The 27,755-nt window shown below is 45.6% G+C and overlaps 1 protein-coding gene across 1 annotated transcript in view; it reads right to left on the reverse strand.

Moving 5' to 3' along the window:
* KDM6A (lysine demethylase 6A) overlaps window positions 1-27,755 on the reverse strand; it is a 789,178-nt gene that overhangs the window by 439,803 nt on the left and 321,620 nt on the right. The window contains exons 7-8 of the mRNA XM_086936102.1: window positions 5,789-6,567; window positions 2,859-2,988 (exon numbers count right to left, since the gene is read on the reverse strand). Of these exons, the coding sequence (XP_086792228.1) occupies window positions 2,859-2,988; window positions 5,789-6,567 (909 nt within the window). The remainder of the gene's footprint in view (window positions 1-2,858; window positions 2,989-5,788; window positions 6,568-27,755) is intronic.

The raw sequence follows: 27,755 nt of genomic DNA on the forward strand, positions 1-27,755 counted from the left end.
TATTGGCCCAATACACACCCCTACTGGGGTAGAGATCTATTTCGACCCCAAGATTGCAGAGGCCTTCCAGGGTTTCTATTGCAAGCTCTACGCAAGGACTAACGCTCTCTCTGGCGACATTGAGTCCTTCCGGGGGGGCGTACAGCTAGCAAGGATCCCGCCGGAGACTGCCTCCAGGTTAGAGCGTCCCATTCAAATTGAGGAGATGATCGCAGTGATCGCCCACCTCAAGCCTTCCAAAGCACCAGGCCCTGAAGGCTTTTCCCCACTGTTCTACAAGAAGTTCTGTCAGAACTTAGCACCCTGTTGGCCAGGCTATTCAACTCATTCCTGGAGTCCGGGCGCCTGCCCGACTAGGTCAGAGGCATCCATCTCAGTTATCCTGAAGCCTCATAAAGATCCTTAGGAATGTGGGTCATACTGGTATGTGGGTATCTCTCTGCTCAACACGGACGCAAAACTGCCTACTCGGCTCCATACACTCATGCTGGGTCTGGTTGACCCGAATCAGGTCGGGTTTATCCCATTGAGAGAATGCAGGGATAACACTAAGCGCCTCATTCAGTACACTGACCTTATTCAACACTCTCAAAAAGAGGCCCTCCTCTCTGTCGACGCTGAGAAGGCATGCAACAGGGTGCACTGGTTATACTTATTTGCCATGCTTCGGGTTTGGGGACAGGTTCATAGATTGGATGCGCTGCATCTACGACGCTCCTGGGGCAACAGTAGGGTTAATTGTCTCTCAACAACCGCCTTCCCCATACTAAGATGAACACAGCAGGGCTGCCCCCTTCTCCGGTACTCTTCACACTCTATATGGAGCCCATGGTGCAGCGAACATGCGATAACTCGCAGATCTAGAGGATTCGGCTGGGAGCTGATACCCATACGAACAGCATGTACGCTGACTGTCGTACTGTCGCTGACAAAACCCAGCATCCTCCTTTTCGCCCTGGTGGAGGAACTTAATGACATTAGCAATGTCTCTGGGTTGAGGGTGAACCTCAGCAAATCACACATCTTCAACATGTCAAATACCCCAGCCCTATTCGCGACCCTGCTGGCACAATTTCCCTTTGAGTGGGTGACAGACATGACCCTCTACCTGGGTATCCTCCTAGCCCCCACGAGAGAGGACACTCACGGCAAACTATGGCCCACTCCTGGATCAAACCACCAAGACGCTAGTCACCTGGAAATGCGCCGGCGTATCGTGGGCGGGAAGAATCGCAGGTGTCAAGATGACAGTGCTAGTGCCTATCTTATATATTTTCCCGACCATACCCCTAACTCCTCCTCTGCCGCTTCTTTGGAACTTGCAACATGCTGTCAATCATTTTGTCTGGGAGGGCAAACATCCTCACATTCCCCTCCAACTTATCACTAGATCTCAAGTGGAGGGTGGTATGGGGCTTCCCCTGAGAGATAGATATTTTCAGGCCTCCCAACAACGCATCATACCTGAATGGAACCGCCCGCTTTCGTAAAAGCACTGGTCCTTTATGGACTAGGCAATAGGTGGCTCCCTGCAGACGCAGAGCATGGGGGCTCTATTCCTCGCTGGTCACAGCGGTGGCTTTACAACACGGCCTCAAAACATTCCCTTCTCCGATGGCACCGATCGTGGGATTAAGAATGGCAGGATATCCACTTTAGGGCACATCACACAACATGACATGACGGGTCCGGAGGCGGCTTACGAAATCCCCTCCTACTGGTATTTAACCCCAACCCGAATACACAATTGGAATAGAGATCGCTCAACACTTTGCTGGCGGGTGTGTGAGCTTTTGGTATCGCTGTTCCCGCACTTCCCAGCGTATTCACTCTTAGGTCTATCCAATCCTCTGAACTTCCCCCTGCGCTTGCTACAGGGCAGGCAGATCCCTACTGCACTAAATTCCGCTAGACAGGTCCTGTTAGAACTCTAGGGGGATCGAGACAATACATGATCACTTCTTTTTGGAGGATGAGGGAGACACTGGCTATGGAGCGCATGTCAATGATGAGTGTTCATAGAATAGATATTTATGCTGATTTGTGGGCCCTTTTATCTTGAAACAACAACAACACACCGATCAGATTGGGGACCCAAGGGAATATTTAAAGACCTAAACTCTGGGAACATTCCCTAACAATATATAGCAACAAAAGAGTTCCAGAGGGTCTGTAGGTACAGTGAGTTAACAGTGCAAGTCACCAGGAAGCACAAAAACCTACCAACTAAGTGAGAATGGTGGTAACCAAAGACACCCTGGTTCATGGTCTAAGGTACCCATCAGTCACCACTCGGAACCGCCCTTCATCACCGGCACTAAATCAACCTTGGTGCGGAGGAGATTACGGGGGGGGGGGTTCAGTTGCCTTTTTCTAGTTTAGGTTTGTTGCAATCACCTTGATCGCCCTGCTGGTCAGATCTTTTCCTTGTTTATTTCAAATACAAAACCCTATTTGGATGCTCGCCACCGGCCACTGGGTTGTATAGGCACAAGGCTGAGTATCTCTGGCACATGACAAATGCTGCTGGCCTCTGGCTGAAGGTGTTACCTGTGCACACGCCTAGTTTCATCCTAATAAAGAGAATTGTTCGACAGAAATATAGTAAAATCAAGGTTCGTTGCAATCACCTTGATCGCCCTGTTGGTCAGATCTTTTCCTTGTTTATTTCAAATACAAAACCCTATTTGGATGCTCGCCACCGGGTTGTATAGGCACAAGGCTGAGTATCTCTGGCACATGACAAATGCTGCTGGCCTCTGGCTGAAGGTGTTACCTGTGCACACGCCTAGTTTCATCCTAATAAAGAGAATTGTTCGACAGAAATATAGTAAAATCCATAAATACTGTATACTTACATAAATACTAGGTGTAGGTGGATTCAGTTTGTCCTTTGGCAAAGGAGGATATGGTGGAGGTGGAGGACGTGGAGGCGGGCATTTATCCAACAAAATGTTACTGTTCGATAAGCCATTTTTATGCAAATGCCTGAAGTAAAAAATATAGCAGACAAGGAGAATTAAAAATTGAATCAAACATTTGCAGACTGTCCCTCAACAAACGAATTGAGCAGTGTTTGACAAAAAAACAATTGAGGCAAGGTAAGAGATTTTTGACCGAGACTCACGATTGTGTTCATGCTAGCCAACTTGAGCAGCTGTCTGCAAACTATTGCTTGTAACATGTCTTGTCAAGCACATAAATAGTTTTGCTGTTGATCATGCTTTGAGAAAAAGAATACTGGTGCCCTATAGATACAACAAAACCAATTGGATGAGAAGCTATGGAACGAGACAGTTGTGATGCCAACAGACAAATTGCTTTAAAAAAATAAATCTAACATCAACTTCCAATACAACAATTGTTACAGCCTCTTAACAATATTGCTATGCATGACACTCAGTTTGGGGGCACAAAAGGTAGCCTTGTGAAGGCTCTAGAATTTTATATTTGTATTAGGTAGGTGGGATACAGAGGAGGGAGCAGTGTGGACTTGTCTCTTAATTCCCATTATGAGCATGTCAAACCAGACACTGTATATGTTAGGGACAGCTGGAGAAGGGCAGTTCACCCACTGAAATATTCATCTTTCGCTAAAAATGTGACCCCCTATTCAAACTAATGTCGAAACTGGAAGTCTATGTACGGTCAATTGAAGATTTCAAAAAGATGTATTTCTGCTAAACCGATATACAATCGTTTTATTTCAACGATAAGCACTACTAATTAGCATATTGCACTCTATGTCCAATGAGAGGCCAGTGCTACTTTTCTTTTTAAAAACTAATCTAGATACCTTTCCGAAGTCATTGCTAACATTAATTTTCGTAGGCCCTATAGAGGGATTCATTTCACATATTGGCATGTCTAAGCTACATTGACCAACTGCTGTGTGCGCATGGCATCAACGCTTGTGGCTACACCAGTCATCCACCCAAGGTTTAGACTTTTCATCTGGTTAGATTAACTCTTCTACACAACAAACGAGTGGCAGGGGAAGATGCAGGCAAGTTGTTGGAAGTTGAAGTAAAAACACTGTAGCTCCGTGAAAAGAATTAAGATAAGATGACTGCAGTATAAGTGCAGTGAACTGAGAAGTGAGGCAAAACTCCTAGGCATTAGTAATAGCAGATGAATCAGTGTAACCGTTGCTGGCAGTCATTTCATTATCAGTCCCAGACAGTGTTACCAGCACTCACTAAACATGTTGACGGCATTCCCTGCCAAAAGTAAGTTAAATGTCATTAAGCATAAACGTTTGCAATCCCAGAAAGATATTGAGAGCAGAGCAAAAAACAGTGATGGTATATACCTATTTTAAGTAAAGGTTTGCATATGTCTTTCTGCCACCTCTAAGCATTGTGGGGACCATGAGAGAATAAGGCGGAATCACTACGCTTATATCATATGAAGGAGTCACACATGCGCAGGACTCATATTGGGATATTCACAGGCACAAGAACTGATATGGGCATTATTTTCTTCAATCATGTTTTTTATGTAGCATTTAACACATCCTGCGTCAGCTGCATTAGCAAGCCTTTGCTACAACAATTCATTTGAAAGCTCTTTGGCACTATTCACTGGGCTTCTTAGAATGGCTAGCCTTACGCAAGTCCAGTATTGGAGATTTACGATAGATATGTCAGGTGAGGCACTGGGTTTTCGCACAATTCCTGCTTCTAGGTACAGCAGAAAATGGAAATCTTATATGCTATAATTTGAATATATAAGTTGATAATGTATTCTAAATCATTTAACTTTATAACAGTATGGAACAAAAATCTTTCTGATATAATAAATGGAATTCTTGTAAATATTAGAATTTTCAAGTGTGATAAGTTACAATCGTTGTTTAATTACTCAGATTTGTCAGTCAGTGCTTCTGGAACACTTGTTAAATTAGAACACAATTGGGTACCTCAGTGCTATCAGTTGTGCTCCCTCAGTGTTATCACCTTTGCTCAGTTACATCAGGCCAAATTACCTTCCTACTCAGTTTGCAATAGGCTGTTATTTAAATGCTCATGAACTCACCTGTAATACCTTAGTTAAAACACCACTACTTCTTGCTCAACACTTGCCAAATTGTTAATTACATCTATCCAAAATTCAGCTGCATCATGATGAATCAAGCATTAACCTTTTTTCAAATTATATCTTTAAAATCACCACGGGCTTTCTTTTAGCCATCATCAAATATGTAACAAAACAATTAAAAGAAAGAGAAATGAGCATAGAGCTTTTCAAACTGCACAATTATCCTACAGTTTTTACTGCTCATCTGTCAACCTCTGGTTATTCGCAACACCAACCTTTAAAAACGTAGGGTTCATAAAACGTAGGCCTCTTTTGCAACTTTAAGTCATAACAACTGCCACACAAGCTACTCCACTACTGCTTCTACTTAGCTTTCATACTAAATAACACTTCACCTTTAAAGAGACTGCTTTGCTAAACTGAAACTTAATGATCTGTACAGCATGTTTTTGTAATCTCTGAACAGCAGAGGCCATACGTTCAACAATTTCACGTTGTGACAACATTCCAGGAACGTGTCAAGTCTGTCTGTTGGAAAAAATAAATCTTGCTCTCAATTGTGTTAGAAAAAAAGGTTAACATCTTAGATTCTACTAAAAAATCTCTCAAATTAAAAGGACAGAAAAACAACCAACGTTTCCTGTGTAATTAGCAGACAGTCGTAATGGCTAGAAAATACAAGGTTTTGTTTATATTTTAAAGCAAGTCAAGAATAATTGCATAACGACTAGTTACAAAATTCACTTACCTGCAGGCTTTTAAAACCTCTATGGAGTTGGGATATATGGAAACATACAGTGATGGTGTAGTCTGAAGATTGTGTTTATGGTAAAATTGAGGAGGTTCAGTTTTCATGGGGCTCTGAGAGTCCTCCAAAACCTCTCCATTCATTGTAATTAGTCCACTATGAGGGCTATTAAGGCTTGTAACACTGTTAGTGGTAGTCTGTTCGATAGATTTTGGAGAAGGTGTCGCCGTGGACATGGCTGAACAAGGTGATGAAGCGAGAGAATTCTCAGTCTTTGTATGAACAGCTGGATGAATGTTATTGAGTTTGTCACAAGATACAGCACCCACATTGTTACTGGATTTTCCCATCAACAAGGCAGAGAGCTGAGGATTGTCTGAACTAAGTAAACCTGGTGACTTCGGATCTCCATGGTTAGGGCTAGAAACAGCATCTATAGTCACCTGATTGACATGATTAGGAAGTCCCTCCACACTGGCAGTGCTGTTAGGCGTCAATTCAGAATGCCTTTTTGTTTCAGGCACTGAAGACGAGTTAACTGAAGGCTTGCTCTCTTTGGTTAAGGAAACGCCTTGGAGTCCACCTGAGGTAGCAGTGTGAGAGGAAAGGTGATTGAGAGCAGCCCCCTGTGTTAATGAATTGCTAGGCATGGTAGAATTTCCAACCTGATTTGAAATACCAGTGCCAGCTCGATGGAGATGCTGGGAAGGCCCAGTGGAAGAGAGAGGTCGTTCACCATTGGGACCTGCCAAATGTGAACTCTGACCTTTGTGAAGGCCCTGGAAGGCAGAACAAAATTACATGTTTAGCATAACGAATTAAAAGCATTCGGTCATTCAATGTGCAATAAATACACTAATCAATGGTTAAAGAATAGGTCATACTAGTCGGGTGTAATTTATACCATGCAAGTGAACAGGACTGTAACCTGCAACATTATGCAGATTAAAACAGCATTCTGTGGCCCAGCTCTACGTGTGTGCAGATTTCAAGAACACAAAAACAGCTGCAAAATGGTTTATAAATTCCCAAAATTATATTTACTAGAACATCTAAGACTTTAAACCATATGCTTTATGAATGATCGGTCTGAAGTATCAACATAGTACAGTGCATTAAAGTGATTTATTGCAGTGAATCATATGAAAGCGGATTCGTAAAATCTCCGTTCTATATAGGTAAACTAGCCATGTGTACATTTTACAGCAAGGTTTTGTTCACGGCAGTGGGCTTCTTTGGTAACCTACAGCATACGTGACCTAAGAACGGCAACAGTGTATTCATTCGAACATGGCAGTTTACTGAAGTAGTGCCTGAATAACTGAATATGTCTTGAGGCAAACAATAACACTTGAAGTTTAAGTCTTAAACTAACACTACCCTCCTTGTGAATCGATTCGTAATGAGTGTTGCTCACTTGTAACAATATCATGCACTTTTAGAGCCCAAATCATCCTCCTCTGACACGGATTCTAAAACCTTTTTGTTGACTCTGTGCAATCGTCATTCTTTCAGCCCAGTATCAGTGCTGCTGTCCATCGTACTGTGAGAAACATAATACCTGTGCTCTCTAAATACAACAAACCCAATTCGAATAAACAGCTACAGAAGAGAGACAATTTATTGCCAGGAAACCTATTTTGCATGTATTTTTTTACACACAAAGATCTACCGTTAACAAAAATTGGCAAAGCCACTCAGTAATATTGCTCTGCATGACAATCCAGTTGTCAATCCATCAACACTTAGATTGGGGAAAACTGTTCTTGAACATGGTATCATAATCACCTAGGATTTGACCTGTGTTTAGACTGTAGTATGCTATGTGGGAAAAGTCCTGAGAACAAATAGAAACCTTCGGAGACTAACGACGTACACCTTCACCTCCCGTTCTTGAATAGTTTTAGGATACACAGGAGCGTACTGTTAAGATAACTTCAAGGCTGTATGGATTTACTGCAGAGCAGCACAGTGCAGCCCTGAACACTTCTACATTTTCGAAGGCGAAGAATCTGAGGTTAGAAGTATCAATCAGCATTTTACAGCAGAAACAGAAGGCTGTAGATCTGCCTTACATAGTTGGGACACATTGTTGCATCTACCCAAAAAAGGCAGATAAACCTCTAAAGCCCACAGCCCAATCAGTCATGGATATGCAACATGCAGAGATCCCTGGCACTGGCTGACAGAAATGTAGTAAACAACGACTCAGGTATACTGTCCCCCCTTTTAATCTGCACAACCATTGTCACTACTCCAGTAAATCACGGAGGGCACTGCCTCTCTGGAAGTTTAATGTTTTAGCACTGCAACATGCTATACTCTGTAAGAATTGCGTGCCTAAAAAGGATTTTGCACGCAGCACTACACTATGGAGGCTGAAAGTCATCTTGAAGGTATTGCAACACACCCATGGTAATATTTATCTAGCATACACAACCATAGAAATATTGTCATTTATAACTAATAGCTCAGAATGTCTTAGATTTCTTTTATTCATTCTGCGAGAACAATCTAGATACTCATGTATACCCTGGCTCCAAAGTTATGTTCCTCTAAACACAAAAAAGAACAACAATATTCAAAATAACCTGTAGAAGACTCACATTAACAGTACCTTCTAAGCCATCTTACACAGACTATACAGATTACTCACCTATTGAATTCTTCATAAAGGGCCAGACCGACAGGATCAAAAACTTGAACCAGCTCTTGCCCTCCCGATAGTCAGCGCCTCAGCTTCAACACCAGATGTGATATCACGTAGCTGTGAAACCCCGGTGCACTGATATCAGCTTCAATCCATTCTTCCATGCCATGAGGCTTGGAGATGGAGTCAATGAGAATGACAGAAATTGCAGTGTTCAAAACATTTGCAAGGTCACTTCTTCCATGTAACCTGTTCATCTGATGAATACTTCAGCTGGCGGATTCCTTAACTCCCTACCCAAGCAGAGCCTCCAAGGAATGGAGTGAGGTGAAATCAGGACGTCCTGCAACTCAGATCAGGCTAATGGTTCTCTCTCTGGAATTCAAAATCAATATAGAGAAACTTGGCAAAATTGTGGAAAACAGTCCACTTTACAGCTTGCCAAATGTCCAATAATAGAACAAAGTGATAATGCTGAAGAGGCAGTCTTTGCCCTGGTGCAATTGACTCGGACACCTACTGTATGTTCCTTCTTAGCAAAGGCTTAGCAGATGTGGATGTACAGCGCAATTCAGCAGGAAATAGTCTGCTTCTTAAACACCTTGCCTTACTTGGAGCCAGCATAATCCAGGAAACGTTTGTTTTTGACCCGATAAATGTCTTGGATATTAGCACAGAGAGCCCTACAAGGATCAGGAAATGTAGCCTTTCAGTAGCAGGAGAAAGTGGAGAGTAGGTCCAAAGGGTGACCAATTGACCCACTTGAAAACAAAGGCTATCTTCAGAAAGAAGCCTCCATCTACAAAAATGTCTCGTTCAAAAAAAAATAGTAGGCTGTACACAAAACCTTCAGTTTGCCAACATGCTGAGGCCAAGTATCGAAATTGGCGGAAAATATTACTTAGCTTGTAAACATCTATTAGCAAGTACCGTACCTTGCTGTAGATGTACGTGCTGTACAAACTCTTGCCACCTCGAGCAGTGGGGGACATGTGCATGTTGTTTTTCTTCATGAAAGTCTTCAGTCTCGAGATAACTGGACTCATACCTTAGGCCACATTACTCCAAGACAAAGACTTCCCCTCAGACTTTTTTCCCTCAAGCATGTAAGAATGACCAGCGAGAAGATTGAGACAGAACACGGAATGTGACTAACCAAGAAATGTAAAAACCTCATAAATCATAACTAATTTACAGTGAGTGGGAGGGTGCATGTGAAACTAGAAAACTACATTCTTCAAACAGATTACAGGGTAACATTTTCCGACAGTAGCATTTGTTGCTGTAGATACACATGCTGTGCATAGGCTGCAAAGCAGTATATCACATAAACGGTGTCTAGAGAGTGGAAGATGGAGATGTGAGGAACAAGATTCCTAATAAAGTTGGTCAACCAAAGCCTCTCGATAGACTTGACTATCCATGCAGTAATGTTTGGTGAACTTGTGTTTTGTGTTGACCAAGTGGCAGCTTTACAGGTGTATGCTAAAGTAATGTTTCCTTCATGGGACAGCGTAGCTCCATTCTTTCTAACAGAGTGGGTCCTAAATAATGTTCAGTGTACACTTTGTTTTAGCATAGGACGCCTGCATACACTTAACAGTCCATCTGTGAGTGTCACCTTTAGGAACGTGGTTCCGCAGTTGAGGTTTTGCAAACGCCAAAAGTTGCTTTGTTTAGTAGATGGTTTCTTTTCTGTTGATGTAGTACATTCAAGCTTTTGACTTAAAGTGTGTGTGGATAATGCCCTTTCTGCCACTATCTCTGGCCACTGGACGAAAAGGGGTAACTGAACTGTCCTGTTTATGTGGAAAAGGAACGACCTAAGGAAGGAATTAGGGGTTTGTTCGTAAGACCAAGCTATCCATGTGTACATGAATAAATGCTTCTTCCACTGTTAGTGCTTTCAGTTCTCCATTGTGATGTGACGGCCACAAGAAAGGTAAACTTCCATGACAAACTGCATTTCACAAATGTGTAGAGGCTCACATTTAGGCACCATATATGTTATCAATACTACATTGAGATCCTAGACAGGGTCATTAGATTTCTTGAACAGATTATTAATTTAAGGCCCTCCATGAAGGCCTCGACAACAGATATTATGAATAGAGACAATTGTGCCCTGTTCTGCATGTAAGGTGCTACTGCAGCAAAGCGGACACACATAGAATTGTGAGCTAAACTAGCTTATTGAAGGTGCAGTAGGTAGCAAAGGATAGCCTGCACTGGTGGTTCAACCTGTTTTCCTAAACAGCAATAAACAAACATTTTCAACTTTGCTGGGTTCATATCCCTAAGGTATAAATGTCTGACTGCCCCCCCCCCCCCCCCCTCCTCCTCTCCCAATGACGGTATAAAACACATACATTATCAACTGGAATTCTGTAAGTCTCAGGTAGCTGATCAGCAAAAACTGCTGTTCTTATGTACAGGTACTTTGAACAGTCAAGTGTATAAGATGAGCGCCCCTATCCCTGAGCAAAGTGTATATAGTAATGGTCTTCTACTGTTGAGGAACCAGAAATTGCCTGTGTAATAGGTTATTCGCGTGCCACCATTTTAGACTGCTGAATGATTGTCTTCATCAACTCTAGATCTTCCCATTGGCACTCCGCGGTGACCAGAGCATCACTAAACTCTGGTGTACTGGGAGAATATGTAATTATTCTCGAGGAAAATACAGGACTCCCTAACAGTTTCACTATCATCCTTACAGTTACAGAACGTGGTGTCTGAAAAACAGGCACTAAAGTATACAAAAAGTGAGGGATAGAATGCTTAAATCAGTCGCAGTCACTGGTAATTACTTGAGCTGCATTCCAATACACCATTATTTTGCACACCATGACACCTTAGTTTGGATCCAGCTAAATGCAGATCAGTATTCACTGTCAACTGCGAAGACAGACACTCCCTAAACCGTAACAAAAGCAACCCAGGACCAGGGTAAAGACAAATTTGCATATGGCTTGGTCTAACTTGAGGTGGCGTGGTAGGCATAAGAACAATAGGTTGGAATGCTAGCAGGAGTGATTACCAATAATAAGTGTTCTTGCCAGCCTTTTTCCATCACCTTGTGTTACAAGTAATGCCTTAAGTTGCCTCTGGAATGCCCAAAACGTGGTCCCCTTGCTCACTATGCCACTATAACCAAGCCACACCCAACTGATACGCCCCAAAACAGGGTGAAACTGGTCTTGGATTGCTTGTTTTCCAGTTCAGGGAGGACCTTGCTTGGCAGTTTGGGCTGGACTGTCCTATTGGAGCAGGATCGAGGCTGATTTGCATATGGCTGGGTCTAATCTGAGGTGGTATGGTGGGCAAAAGAACGATGGGTTGGAATGGGACCATGAGCGGTTACAAACAGTTAGACTTATTGCAAGCATCCTCTATCACCTTGTGTGTGTTTGAAAAAGAGGCAACAGCTTTTAAAATGCCATCATCAGGTCTTCATTTGGGTAGGCTTTCCCTGACAGTAGTTAACACGGATACTAGAAAATGTTGGATGTGCATAGATTTGAGATGCTACTTTCACACTGACTGCTTTTGTACACAGACCTGAGTGTCAATGCATTGCTGTCGGCCGATGCTCTTTATAAGCCAATTATACGAGTACTAGTGGACACAAATTGCTTTGAGTATCAGGAATCCTGACATTATTTCAAAGCACTAGGCAAATACCCCTGTGGCAATTGTGAGTCCAAAGGGCTGAACTTAAGCACAGGCAGAAGTGATGTAAGGGGATGTGGAATTAGACATCCTTGAAGTCAAGAGTAGCCACATGGCCTAATGTGCTCCGACAGGATGTATTGGTTTAATGGCAAGAGGTTGGGGATAGACTGCAGGTTATAGTCCTTTGGAATAAAGAAGCACTCTGATAGAGGCACGCTTTATGATTAGCCCCTGTACTACTCTTGCAATAGTCATAGGCAAACTTGCCTGTGTGTAGACGAGGCAGTATGGTTGGTGGAGAACTCCAGACTGTAACCCTGTTGCACTACCTAAAGCAACCAATTTTTCAAGCTGCAAAACTACTCCTATAGGAAAGTAACCATTTCATTTTGAAGTACAACTTTTCAGGATTCACATTCTGTTCACCAATTTTGCAGTGTTAATCTCTTGCCTTGGAAGGCTGGGTTGTAATGTGCATGTATTTGCAAATCGGTTTCTCGGTTCTTTTTCCGCCACGCCTGCTTCCTTGTTAGCTTGTCCACGCAGTTTTCTCTGTGAATGTGTGACCGCCAGGCTGATGTTGTTTACAGACCTGTTTGCAAAGAAAACAAGTGTTGCACCTTTTGTTATCGTTGAGTGTGCCCTTAGTTTACCCCAGTGGCACTCTTGATGCCTTGTAGCAGGTCTGGTTTGTCTGGACTATCCATCTTGCTATACTTCCTTGGTGTCTGGTGAACCCTTTGTCAGGACAAAAGATTGCTTTCCTTTCCTGCTTGGTTTAGTTTCCTGTAGGTAATACAGGACTTCCCTTCTGACATTTCAAGAATGCAGGGCCCTTTCTACTTTCGATTTTGTTTGCTGGGGAAAAAAAACTCCGGAAACTGAATGGCTTGGTTGACATGAAAGTGTGAAATCACCTTTAGGAGAAACAATGACCTTTGTGAGAAACTGTGGGTTAGTTCACATTACCACTTTCTCTTTGTAGGTAGGTACGGTTCTTGCATTGCGTGTGTCTGCAGTGATGGCGATTAACAAGGCCATTCTGAAGCTTCTTCCAGAGTGTAAACAGGGAACTGAGGCAATTATTGTGGAATAACAGTGTTCCAAGAATAGCGCTATCCAAGTTACTCTGTGGAGTGTTTGATAGTGGCATAGCCATCACAAATCTTAGGACATGCTACTGGGCTCTACAATTAGCTGCAGTAAATGACTGGTTCTTTGCTAACCAAAATGAGCCCTCTGTGCAGCATGAGCAAGCATTAATGGGACTGAAAGAATACATGACAACCATATTCGGAAAGAACAGAAAATCTAAGTGGCCGACATTTCTTAAGGTGGTGCTGCACATATGGGAAAGAGCACTTAGATGGGGTAGTTCTCGACCCTAACAGGGGGACATGCCACTGTGGGAATCCTGGAGAGTGGACGAAGTGCAACGCCTATCTAGATTTGAATGGGGGGATATCATAGAGGAAAAGTAAACTGGGTGATATATGGGTGGGTGCGTACATGAAGTTTCAGGCACTCAAGGATGAATATGCGATTCTGGAGGGAGATGTTTTTGGTACCTACGACTTAGACATGCTCTTTATAAAACCGTTCTGAAGGGAACAAAAATAGTGCAGCCCTCCTGACCTTTATATGCAGCCCCTGGTTGAATAGCAACAGTAGGTTGCAGTTTACTTCACAAATCACTAAAACTCAAAGACTTCGTGCAAATGTTAAAAAATATGATGAAGTCCCTTAAAAATATGCACAAAAAAAAATTATTTCATTAACCTGCAGAACCTTTTCACATCAGCCTATCAAAAGCACATAAAGTTGTTTTTTTAATGGACAGTTTTCAAACACGAATTTGAAAACATTCTTGACCACCCCTAGCCCCAACCCTGACCGTCTATAGGCAAAGTGAAATTAAACAATTGTCTAGGATCACACATTTGGTTAAGTGTGGAAGCTGGGATTAATCCCAGGTGCAATTCAACCACTAGCTGTACATGAGTCGCTTCTGCTACGACTACTTTACACCTCCTCCGCCCCTGACTGCCATTACACTGGCATCAATGCAGCCCTCGGTCACACCAAAGATGAACTTTTTGACCCCTGACAAAATGTTTGCGAGTACCCATGAGAGTTGATGGAGATCAGTAGAGCAGACACTGATGTTTGTCTCTGGGGATATGGCCAGAGGGGCACATTTCTCCAAACTTTGGTGGAGTGCCCTGTACTACATCCAGACTGGTTCGGCATAACAGGGGCCCTAACAGACACTGCGAGGCTTGCGCTGCTCACAAGTAAAAAACTTATCCTTAGCATATGAAGTGGATTAGGCAGGCACCAGATGACGTTTATTTTGTAATGCAGGAATTATAGTAACCAGACGGAATATTGCATAACTGTGGGAATCGGAGGCAAAGACTCAGCTTGAGCACTGGAGTAAAGATATGGATTGGTGCACAGGTGCCAAGTGGTTAGTCTAGGATTGGAGACTAACCCTCCTAGTGTAAGAGGGGAGAGGATGCCCGCATAATTTGAAAAAGTGTGGGGCCTATGGAAGTACTATAGGGGGCTTCTGAGAGCTTAGTTGCATCAGTATATCTCCATGGGACTTGACAAAAGCCACAATGAAATTGCATGTATAATTTTTCTGCTATTCGACCAAACACTATTGATGAAACCTGGAGTTGTTCTGGGATGTTATTTACCATGTTATATATCATGTACTTTGAACTGTTTTAGTTTTCAATACAAAAATATTTTAAAAAGGGACATTATGAGATGCGAAGGCTCCAGGGGGGGGGGGGCGGGTGGGGGAGTGTTCATGGTTTGCGTCAGCACTAGGTTTAGTTTCACATTGGTGTGGCTGTAGACCTTAGTGGTGCTATTGTCTTCACACCCTCTATGTGTCTTGTGATAACTGGTGTGTTGAGAAAACAGCTTCCTTTATCACACCTCATATCCATCACTATAGCTGACCTGTGTACCTTAACTGAGGCACAGGGAAGTCCTTCATCTAGCAGGAAAGTCAAGTCCTTGACAGTAGGGTTGTATTCTGGGAAAACAGTAGAATGTGGCAAGCATCACTGAATCTATGTTGTGCTGGCACTGTCTGAATGACTTTGCCTTTACCAGCCAATCGTCCAAGTATGGGCATACATGGATCAACTGCACTCTCAGGTGTGCTGCTATTAGAGCAAAACATTTTGTAAAAACCATTAATGCAGTTTTTATTCCCTAATGTGAAAACTCTTATGTACCGGGTCTACAACTTCGCTACCTTGTCTATGACCGAAGTACGCGGTCTATGATGAATCTCAGGATCTTCTTGCATCAGCTGTCGAGCTTTGAGGTCTATGTATGGTTCCCTTTTCACAGAGACAGACTGGCATCCTGTAGTGTTGCCATGTTGAACTTGTGTTTTGATAAGCTTGTTCAGCACCCAGAGATCTAGGATGGGTATCAGTGTCTTCCCTGGTTTTGGTACGAGGTACTAAAGTGAGTAGACAACTTGGTGCTTTCGCTTTATTGGCACCTTCTCTATTGCCTTGTTTCAGATAACCGAGACTTTTTTTTTTTTTTTTGCCCTGTTCGTTGGCAGGCTTTGTAATCGCTCTATACAATAGCCATGTCAAGTTAAGGTTACCATCTACTTGTTGGAGGTGATTGTTTTCGACTACTGGATGAATTCTCTGACCCTACCCGATACGGGTGTTGTCTCTACAGGTACTCCATTAGAAAGTCACTTGTTAATTGGACTCAACCCCATGGGTCAGTTCCTCGGTAGCTGGCTCTCCCTCAAAATGGCAGTCTTAGTGTAGAAACTTACTCCTACTGTCCTGGTGTGCTCCATGTGCCGACCTGTGATGTAAAAGTGAGAGGGGTGTTGGGCTGTGAAGTTTTCCTTACTGGTACTCACTTCCATGGCATAGCTGCGCACCAGAAGAGGCCACTGAACTGCAAGCACGTACCACCTTTGCAATTTCATTGTCCTTCATTCTTTGCAGGGTTTAATCCATGGCATTTCTGAAGAGACTCTTTTCTGGAAAGGGCATGTTTATCACTGCAGCTGGCACCTAGATCTAGGTTAAATCCATTGTTCCTTTTCTCACCATGCCACCCCAGTTTAGACCCAGCCGTATGCAAATCAGTCTTGACCCTGTGCCTTATGGGAACAGTCCAGACCAAACTGCCAAGCCAGGTCCTCCCTGGACCAGAAACACAGAGGTCTGTATTATGCCAATAATGCCCACCATTATACTAGGGCCACAGTTGGGCCAAGGCTTGAAACCATAAGGGTCAAAGCAGAGACCATATATCAGTCATGACCATTATTACGCCAGGAATATGTAAATGTAGGCCAGCCATTCTTCCAGTATGAAAATGATGGCTGCCAGTATACCACAACTAGATCAAAAATACCACAAATAGTCCAGGATGACCATTATTATGCCATTGGCACTATTATACCAGGAATGGGCACAATTATGTCATAGGTAACACCCTTATGATGACGGCTAGCATAGACATTTGGTGGTCCTTGACACCAGGCGTAGCTTTCAAGCAGCAATAGTGTTTATTAGGGACGCACATAAATGCTGATGAGTCTCTTCATTTTCTCTGGTCTGACTCATGCCCTGTTCTCCTCAGGTCTTGAGCTGGTTATACACCCAACTAACAAACTTTCACTCTGACTCCTCCAGTCCCACACTTTGGTGGGTCAGCACTCCTTACTGCTCAGGCTACTACTGTTGTACTTCTTTTATGGTCCACTGGTCACACACATGTGACTGATAAGGCAGGGATACAAGACGGTCAATCTCCTTGTGCCTTAGTTATATTGAGATTAGATACAGATTGTCAAGTGGCAGGCCCTATAGGCCGATACTTTGTGTGTTTGTGTATTTAGTATAAGTTACTGCCATAGGTTTGGCTGGCTGTCACTCTTAGGATCTTGAGATCAGCAGTGCTGCGTTCTTTAATATTTACAACAAGGGGTGGTGAGGGACAGAGTCTCTGAATTAAGCAGAAAGCTCTCACCCAGTCAAGAGATCAGGGCTAGATCCAACACCGTTTTTTAGCTCACTGCACCATCCCAGTTTCAGAACCTGGCTGTATGCAAATTAGTCTGTTCCTGTCCCAGTGCATGATGGGAACAGGGCAAACCAAACTACAAAAGCCAATTCTTACACTGGGAAGGAAACAAGCTCCCGGGGACCGGTTTCTGGCATTACAGCCGTCTTCGGCCCGGTTTGCTTGAATCCTGATGGTGCAATGAGCAAGGGTCTCACATCTGAGAATACCCTTATACGCTTAGGGTGGACAAAAATATTTACAACAAGGGGTGGTGAGGGACAGAGTCTCTGAATTAAGCAGAAAGCTCTCACCCAGTCAAGAGATCAGGGCTAGATCCAACACCGTTTTTTAGCTCACTGCACCATCCCAGTTTCAGAACCTGGCTGTATGCAAATTAGTCTGTTCCTGTCCCAGTGCATGATGGGAACAGGGCAAACCAAACTACAAAAGCCAATTCTTACACTGGGAAGGAAACAAGCTCCCGGGGACCGGTTTCTGGCATTACAGCCGTCTTCAGCCCGGTTTGCTTGAATCCTGATGGTGCAATGAGCAAGGGTCTCACATCTGAGAATACCCTTCCACGCTTAGGGTGGACAAAAATATTTACAACAAGGGGTGGTGAGGGACAGAGTCTCTGAATTAAGCAGAAAGCTCTCACCCAGTCAAGAGATCAGGGCTAGATCCAACACCGTTTTTTAGCTCACTGCACCATCCCAGTTTCAGAACCTGGCTGTATGCAAATTAGTCTGTTCCTGTCCCAGTGCATGATGGGAACAGGGCAAACCAAACTACAAAAGCCAATTCTTACACTGGGAAGGAAACAAGCTCCCGGGGACCGGTTTCTGGCATTACAGCCGTCTTCGGCCCGGTTTGCTTGAATCCTGATGGTGCAATGAGCAAGGGTCTCACATCTGAGAATACCCTTCCACGCTTAGGGTGGACAAAAATATTTACAACAAGGGGTGGTGAGGGACAGAGTCTCTGAATTAAGCAGAAAGCTCTCACCCAGTCAAGAGATCAGGGCTAGATCCAACACCGTTTTTTAGCTCACTGCACCATCCCAGTTTCAGAACCTGGCTGTATGCAAATTAGTCTGTTCCTGTCCCAGTGCATGATGGGAACAGGGCAAACCAAACTACAAAAGCCAATTCTTACACTGGGAAGGAAACAAGCTCCCGGGGACCGGTTTCTGGCATTACAGCCGTCTTCAGCCCGGTTTGCTTGAATCCTGATGGTGCAATGAGCAAAGGTCTCACATCTGAGAATACCCTTCCACGCTTAGGGCGGACAAAAATATTTACAACAAGGGGTGGTGAGGGACAGAGTCTCTGAATTAAGCAGAAAGCTCTCACCCAGTCAAGAGATCAGGGCTAGATCCAACACCGTTTTTTAGCTCATCAGGATTCAAGCAAGCCGGGCCGAAGACGGCTGAAATGCCAGAAACCGGTCCCCGGTAGCTTGTCTCATTTCTGGTGAAGAATTGGCTTGGTAGTTTAGTCTGCCCTGTTCCCATGATGCACTGGGCCAGGGACAGACTGATTTGCATATAGCCAGGTTCTGAGCTGGGATGGTGCAGTGGGATAAATAACGGTGATGGATCAAGCCCTGATCTTTGGACTGGGTAAGAGTGGTCTGCTTAATTCAGACACTCTGTTCATCACCACCCCCTTTTCTGAATCGTTTTTGGCCACTATAGGTGTGGCAGGGTATACTCACTCAGACATGAGTCCCTTTCTCACTGCACCATCAGGATTCAAGCAAGCCGGGCCGAAGACGGCTGAAATGCCAGAAACCGGTCCCCGGTAGCTTGTCTCCTTTCTGGTGAAGAATTGGCTTGGTAGTTTAGTCTGCCCTGTTCCCATGATGCACTGGGCCAGGGACAGACTGATTTGCATATAGCCAGGTTCTGAGCTGGGATGGTGCAGTGAGATAAATAACGGTGATGGATCAAGCCCTGATCTTTGGACTGGGTAAGAGTGGTCTGCTTAATTCAGACACTCTGTTCATCACCACCCCCTTTTCTGAAGCGTTCTTTAATAGGCACCTATTCTTCAAATTTGATATTGGGCTTAGCTTCATCTCCGAGAGCTACATTGAAGGTACTGGCGAGCTACCAGTAGCTCCCGAGCTACTCGTTGGAGACCACTGGTCTATGGCTTTTTGCTCATCAAAGCTTCCTTCTCACGAGAAACCATTTCCACTCCTGCACTCACAATCACCTTTCAAAGAGCAAGGCAGTTACAAAGGTTTATTGCCAAGCGAGTCTTGAATTCAACCACTGGGGTCCTTTAGGCTTGTGCTTACGCTGGACTGCTGGCATTTTCAGTATCGGGGTAGTCTTAACAGATTTTGGAGTCTAAGCATTTCTTCTCATCAAATCCTCGCCCCTGTGGGGTGACCAACACTTTCTTATGGCGCTCTCCTACGATGCTTCTCTTGCTCGACCTAGATGACCACCTCAGCGTTGAAGCCTTTCCCTATCGCCATTTTGTCAGGGTTCCTCGTCACTTAACAGCCCCCGGTCCTTCAGGAAAGTGTGCTTGTGCCAAGACTATTCCATGGTGTAGTGTGCACACCTTTTTCCCCCCCTTGTCTTCGGGGTATCGGGTTGAAATTCTGCGCATGAGTGGTACCCCTTAGAGCTGTGGTTCTTTGGCAGACAAAGGTTACACACCTCATGGCTGGCTTTCTGAGCAAACTTGTGGTGGAACTTTAGGTACAATCTAAAGGGGATATGCTCCATACCCTTTGATCATTCGGTGATCTACATGGTTGAGGTCCTTATGAGGAAAAAACTTCCTCTGTGCTTTTCACATCACCTCAGGATGTCTCATCAGTTCAGTGTTCTCCGGATTCTCTGGTGGTTTTTCGGTTCCTGCATTGAAAACACTTTCTTCACTTCTTTGACTCCTGAGCTCTCAGCTTTGCTTCCAAACCAAAGGCGGAAAAAAAATATCTCTAGATGTAGACCTTGACAAGAGGCTTCCAAGTCATGCGGCTAAAGCTATGCAAGGGAGAGAAATAGCACCAAATGTTCGAGAAGTCTCAAGTAAAAGAGCAAGAAGGGACTAAAAGACACCATTCTGGATCCAACCAAGGGAGAATCCAAGAAACAAAACACATGCTTCAAAACGTATTCACCCCCCCCCCCCCCCAACCCAAACAGGTGATGTATGATGGGGAGCATTAGAGGACGAGTCACTATTTGGTGGTGGAAGTGCAACAACAGGAGCCAACTCCAACTTCTCTTCAGTTTCCAAAGTAGCCACCTATTTCATAGGTTTGGGAAGTGTGCCATTCTTGAAATCACTGCTGTAGCTGATATCCTTGTCTTTGAAGTGTGGTAGGAGCTATGTCGCCCCCTCTTTCTCCAATGAGAAAGGCAGGCATACATTTTTGCGTCTACAGGGCACCCATAGCTTCAGAGCGGTCTTTTTTCCCAATCCTCTAGTCCCCATGTAGTGTGAAGAGAAGCTCCTCATCAAAAAAACATTTATGAGGCGGTGTTGAACCTCAGGCTTGAATCCACACATCATAAGCCATGCGAGGGGAAAAAGCACAATGCTAGTCTTTACCTGCCTTGAAGCAGTGTCAGCGGTATTCAGGGTGCATCGGATGTTGGCAATGGAGACTACCTTCCCCTCTGTCACCAGTTCTTGCCCCTTTTGAAATATGCCCATAGCAGTTTTACCAACTGCTTTCTCTCTTACCAGTGATATCTGTTGTAACAGAAAAAGTAGTCCGACTGAGTTAGCAATACTCCTCTCAGAGGCTGCCCCCACCATATGTTTTATCTCTCGTCAAAAGGTGCCTGGTGAGACATGTCCACTGATGTATGTAGGGTCATCGGGAGAAAGCTTATATATTTGTTCCCACCCTAGGGGAATGACTACCTTTACTGGGTCCTTAACATTAATACTTTTAAGCACTGCAAGTACTGAAATTATCTCTTATGTGTCTCTTGTGTGTGTCACTAGCAGAAAATTGTCCTCTTCAACGACATGACGCTTTACTTTTTGATGGTGGTCTGCCCTCTGGATAACTGCATGAGATGCATTTTCACCCTAAGGAGAGGCTTTCGCATGCTAAATTAGTATGGTCCAGAGCAGGTTGCTCTCGAGGGTCGAAGACCTGGGCAAAAGCATTTAGAGGAGCAGAGGGGGGTCTCTCAGGGTCGAGAGTACTGAGCTGAACCAGAAGCTCAATCCGTGTTGTGGCTAGTCTGAGCTCAACACCCGGACTCGTTTTAGAGCAGTGCTCTGTCTCGTGCTAAGACTATGTCTTTGGTCAAACCTCTGTTTATGGGTCAAAGAATAGGGGCTCTAGGCATGGCAGCGGGGCTATGGCCTCTTCGAGTCCTCTGTAGTCAAAACTTTGAGGTTTTAAACATATTAGGTTGATAGGGTACCATTTGCCTCCTTCTCAGTGGGCTCACAAAAGTACATATGGTGATAAGCCAAAAAGTACTCTCAGTGGTACCTGAGAGTCTTTATTTTTAAATTCTCACCAAGCAGGCTAGGTGGTAAAGTGACAGGTGGAAGTTACAGTCTTGCTGGTGAGTCGATCAGTTAAAAAAAAGCACGATGCCCCAACATTAATTCTCAATACAAGTTATGTCATGCTAAGTAACCACTCCAGTTCAATTCATAATCTTTGAACCGCAATCGCTGATACTGAAGTTGCGGACTCTTTCGACAATGGATCCAGATATCAGACAACTGCAGGCAAAATAAGTTGCTTACCTATGGTAATGCATTATCTGGTGGACACAATATCTAGCCACAGATGCCTTACCTTTCAATTTCCACCAGCATCAGAATGGAACCAGAAGATTTTTTATGAGCAGTAACACTGTGTGCCGGTACGAGCAGTCAGTCGGCATCAACGCCGTCCAGGCAGCAAGTGACATCCTCATCACCTATATAGGTGACACCTTAGCGCGCTGAGGTAAGTTACTTTTAACGACTTTCCATGCATGAAGCGTGGAACAATGAAGTGCATTGACACTTGTATGTCTAAACTAGGGCCATGAAAAGGGAGGAGAACCCTGAACCTAGAAATCTATCCAGAGAGCGGGTAGGATGGGTGGGTTGGTAAGCGATCCGTATTGTCTCTACCTGATAAGTCATTACTGAAGGTAAGTAACTTGTTTATCTGATAGACCTATCTAGCCGCGGATTCCTTACCTTTGAATAGATACCCATGCAATACCATCTCCTGAAGATGGTCTGCAGACAAATTTAGACTAACGAATCCTGCAGGACCGAACAGGTGAAATGCCCATCGCTGTGGACTGGGCTATCCGGGCAGTAATGCTTGGTAAATGTGTGAAGGGACACCCACACTGCTGCCTGACAGATGTCCAGGACTGGAACTCAATGGGCAAATGCAGTGGTCGCAGCCTTAGCTCTGGTGGAATGAGCTCTTAAGCCTTCAGGAGGTTGCTTCTCTGACAATGCGCAGCAGATCTTGATGTAGAGAATGACCATTCAATAGATGGTCAGTTCCTGCACTGCCCGACCTGTTTTCGCACCAACATACACACGAAGAGTTAGTCGCCCACCCGGTACTCTCATTCGCGGTCAAGGTATTACGACAACTCTTTTTTTGGGTCCAGACAGTGGAGTCAGACCTCTTCTTTGGGGATGTGGAGGAGTGTAGAAAGAGGGCAAGGTGACAGATTGGACCACATGAAAGGGTGTTACTACTTTTGGCTGGAAAGAGGCCAGAGTGCGAAGCACAAGTTTGTCAGGAAAAACAGATGCGAAGGGAGGCTTGGATGATAAAGCTGCAAGTTACTCACCCTTCTGGCTGAAGTAATGGCCACAAGAAAGGCTGTTTTGATGGTCAGCAGCCTGAGAAGACAACTGTGAAAGGTCTCGAAAGGAGCACACATCAGAAATGTGAGAACCAAATTAAGGTCCCACGGAGGCATAATGAAAGGGGAAGGTGGGAACATACGGAAAATTTCTTTCAGAAATCTATATACAATAGGATACTTGAATAAGGAGGGTTGGTCATGCAGCAACAAGAAGGCAGAAAGATACCCTTTCAGAATGCCTAGAGCAGAACACTGAAGTGCAAGTGTCAAAATAAAAAGCAAAATATCAGAAAGGGAGGCAGCTTTCAACTGCTGCCGCTCAATCTCTACACAAGAAGGCAAGGAGTTTACAGGTTCGGGTGGTAGACCCCTCCCCTGCTGCTGTGACCGGAGATCCTCCGGAATGGGCAGCCTAATCAGAGAGCAATGCTTATGTTCAGAAGATCATGATGCCAGACTCTACATGCCCAGTTTAGAGCCACAAGGATGACTTGATCCTGGTCATTCCTGATCTTCTTGTGAACACTGGGCAGGATTGGCATGGGCGGAAAGGAATACAGGAGGCCTAAGCCCACGTAAGACAAAAACAGCTCGAAGTGGAAGCCGCCTTGGAAAATCCTGCACACAAAAAGGCTGGTATTGTGTGTTCTCGGTGGCAGCGTACAGATCTAACTTAGGCTCTCCCCACTGCTGAAAGAGACCTTGCACCATCTCCAGTTGGAGACGCCATTCATGATCAGCTAGGAAATTACAGCAGAGTTTGTCCGCCATGGCATTCAGGGAGCCTGCAAGGTGTTGAACCACCAGGGAAAAGGTTTGTTCCAGCCATGTCCAGGGACATGGCTGGACAAAGGGTACACTACCCCACCATGCGCTGTTTGTTGCAGTACCACATGGCGGTGGTGTTATCCATGAACACTTGTACTAATCTTCCATTCATGGAAGGTAGAAAGGCTTTTAGCCAGTCTGATTGCTCTGAGCTCCAACAGGTTGATGTGGAGTCCAGATTCCGCGGGAGACGAGAGTCCTTGGATCGTGGAGTCCAGATTCCGCGGGAGACGAGAGTCCTTGGATCTCAACCTCTCTCAAGTGCCACGCCATCCCAAGAGTGACACATCTGTCACTACAGTAAGGTCTAGTTGGAAATGGAGAGGGGCTGCCTATGACCCAATCACTGGTCGTGAGCCACCACTGCAGCTCTCCTTTGCTGTTCCTGCCAAAATTTGGACCATGTTGGAAAGAATCCCAATGCTGCACCCACTGTAACTTCAGGTCCCACAGCAGAGCCACATAAGCCATCTAGCATGTGTCACTAGCAGGATGCAGGAGAACATGAGGCCAGCAGTCTTACTGTCAGTCTCACCAAAATCTAGAACAGAGGCTGAAAAATCAGCATCTTATCCTGAATATCCTGGACTCATAGTTCGGGAGGATACACTGGAAACTGCATCAAAGGGAGCGTGTGAAGGGAATTAGGGAACACTTCAGCATGTGGACAGTGAACCCCAGAAAATGCAGGAGGTTCGACCGTAGTTTGGAGGTGGAATATCAAAACATGGAGTAAGCCCCCCTCCAACAGCCAGTCGTCGCGATAGACTGGCACACATGGTCAATGCAAATGAGCTGCGACCACTACCATCACCTTAATGAACACTCAAGGGGCACTGGTAAGGCCAAAAGGGAGCACGGTGAACTGAAAGTGCTCGTGGGCCACAGTCAACCGAAGGTAACGCCGATGGGCAGGCAGGATGGGCATGTGAAACCAAGCTTACAGCAAGTCCAACACTACCATCCAGTTTCCTGGGTCTAGGGCAGACAAGACCTAAGCCAATTTGAGCATCCTGAATTTCTTCTTTTTGAAGAAGTAGTTGAGGGCTGATAGATCTAGGATAGAACAAAGGTCCTTGCCCTTTTCCAAGAATGGAATGTAGCGGTAATAGCAACCACAGCCTACTTCTGGCACTGGAACCCTCTCTTTGGCTTCCTTGGCCAAGAGAGCCATGACTTTCTGCCGGAGCAGGGACAGATGATCCTCTGTCAGCGGGCTATAAGATGGTGGAATGGATGAAGGGGCAGTCTCGAAGGGGAGGGAGTAGCCCCTTCGGTTAATCTGCAGAACCCACCTGTCCGATATTATGGACTGCCAGTGTGGAGGTGATTGTTGATAATGCCATCAACATGATGCCCATAATCTAAAAGGGCAAGATTAGGAAGGTCAGGAAGCTGTAGCTGCCAGGGTGGTGGGGGGCTGAAACAGACCGCTGGCTACCCGACCCGCGAGGACAGTAGGAACTGGGCCCTCATTCAAGCAGAGCACAGGGAGCTTGTGCAGCTTGGTGGCTGGGACAGGGCAGTTGAAAGCCCCTTCCATGGTCATGAAAGGAGCTAAATGCATACTGGGAATTTGGGGAGGCCGAGATGCACAAGGACTTGGCCGTAGCCTGCGAGTCCTTAAAACGTTCATGCGCTAAGTCTGCCTTGTCTCCGAAGATACTGGTGCCATCAAAGGGCATGGCCATGAGGGAAGCCTGGACATCCCCTGAATAGCCAGCTACTCTAAGCCAGGCGTGGCGTCTTAGGGCCAACGTCAACAAAACCGCTCTGCTCAGCGAGTCGGTCGTGTCCAAGCCACAGGGCATAGTGTACGTGGCTGCATCTCTCTGATCTGTAACTGCTTAAGAAAGAATGTCTCTGACCTCCTTCGGGACCTCTGGTAACATTTGCCAACCATCTCCCACAAAGGGTGGGAATAATGGCCCAATAAGCTTGCAGTGTTCACAGACCGCAATGCAAAACTGCGGAAGAATTTTTCTTTTCTCAAGCTGTCCAGCCTCTTGGATTCCCTGTTCGGGAGAGCGGCAGGGAATGCGTCATGGAAGTAGAGGCTTGGACCACCAAGCGCTCACAAGCAGTGTGTTGGGTGAGGCAATTTGGGTCCCCTGGGGCAGTGGTGGCAGGCAATTATCCTATTCACAGTAGCCCGTGTTTTGGGTTTGGACCTCATCCCCAGAAGGACATAGGTGAGTGTAGGAAAGTGGGTTTCTGTTGCAGTACCGCCCCCATGAACACTTTTTGCCTGATAACCGATGCACTTTTCCTTGGTATGCCCTGGGTTCCTGCCAATCAGGTGCCCAGGGCCTGTGTCCCTTCCCCCAAAAACAAACCCAATTGGCATCTCTGGCTACATGTCAGCCCTTGGTAAATGGTACCCTAGGTACCCAGGACACCTTGACCAGAGAAGAACCCTAAGGGCTGCAGCACCTATTTTGCCACCCTTAGGGGCCCTGTACCCTGACACACACACACAAACACACACACACTGCCCTTGCAGGCTGAGAGTCTTGGTGCAGAACAAACCACAGTCTCGACATGGCACATATCCCTGTGTGTCATGTCCACAACAAATTGCCCTGGCATACCTCAGTCCCCCCTCTAGCTAGGTGCCCTATGCCAGTGGTGTGGGTACAAGGGCATGAGACCTGTACCCCTACAGTACCCAGGTCCATTCCTGGGCACTACGTGCAGTGCTGCCATTAAGAGTATATGGTGCTTGAAAGTCTTCTAAACGAACTCCACAGCACCATAATGGCTACACTGAAGACTGACAAGTTTGGTACCAAACTTCTCAGCACATTAAACCCACGCTGCTGCCAGTGTGGGTTTTAATGTAAAATGCAAGCCAGAGAGCAACTTAGAGTTGCCCCCTGAAACTAACCTACAACCAGTTTCCTGACAGGCTGCCAAGCCAGCAGACATGTTGCTGGACCCCTGGGTAGAGAGCCCTCTGCTCTCTTGGGCCTACAACAACGCACATCCTGGAACAAGGTGCTAGGTCTCCTCCCCCAGGATGGGCAGGGGGAGCTTTAAAGGCATGCCAGCTTTGTGAGCTTCCCCAGGCCACTTGCTGTACTCAGCAACTGGCCCCCACCGGTTCTGACCCCCACTCTGGAGGGAAGACAGGCGGGAAAAACACAGGAAGGAAAGGGGGTGTGCCAGCCTCTGCCAACCCCACCCCTCAGCTGGACGAGGCGAGGTAAAGCACAACTCTGGGCTCTCGCCATTTTGAGAATGGGGAGCCCTACCCAATCAGAGCTAGGCTCCTGCCCCCTCCCACTGGAGAGTGGCAGAATAAGGGGTGTTCTCACCCCAGCACAGGGACCCCATTGTTCCCTGCCCTTGCCCTACCTGTCAAGCCCCTAAATTTAGTATTTAGGGGCACCCTGAACCTCCGATACAGATTTTGAAACAAGAAGACCAAGAAGAAAGAAGACCTGAGGGCGACACCAACTGACTTGGCTCCAGCCCTACAGGCCCGTCGATCCTTGAACCTGCTCCTGCGAAACTCCGGCATCTCCAGTGGTCAGCAACCTCGAAAACCCCGGAGGACCTGACTGCCTTGCTCATCTAAAGACTGGGACACCCAGAGCAGTGGTTCTGCTCAAACAGCAACAACCCCTGGTGCCAGCCAGGAACCGCGAATCCAGCACACTCTGCACTCACTGAGCCAGGCCAGGGCCTGAGAGGACAAAGACCATGAGGACGTCCCGCCGGCGACTGTGACCCGGAATCCAGTACCCAAAGACCATCCTCGATGCTCCTGACGAAGCCTGCAGCCTCACAACAAGGGACCCCTCCAACCGCGACCAGCTGAGGGTAAGATTTCCCGATACCTCTGAACCTGGCACCCCACGGTTCCCTGGGCCCAACTCCTGTGTGTCCATCTATCCTCCAAGATCCCAACTTACCTC

Source organism: Lissotriton vulgaris, chromosome 8 (genome assembly GCF_964263255.1).
Source record: "Lissotriton vulgaris chromosome 8, aLisVul1.2, whole genome shotgun sequence".
Taxonomy (NCBI): domain Eukaryota; kingdom Metazoa; phylum Chordata; class Amphibia; order Caudata; family Salamandridae; genus Lissotriton; species Lissotriton vulgaris.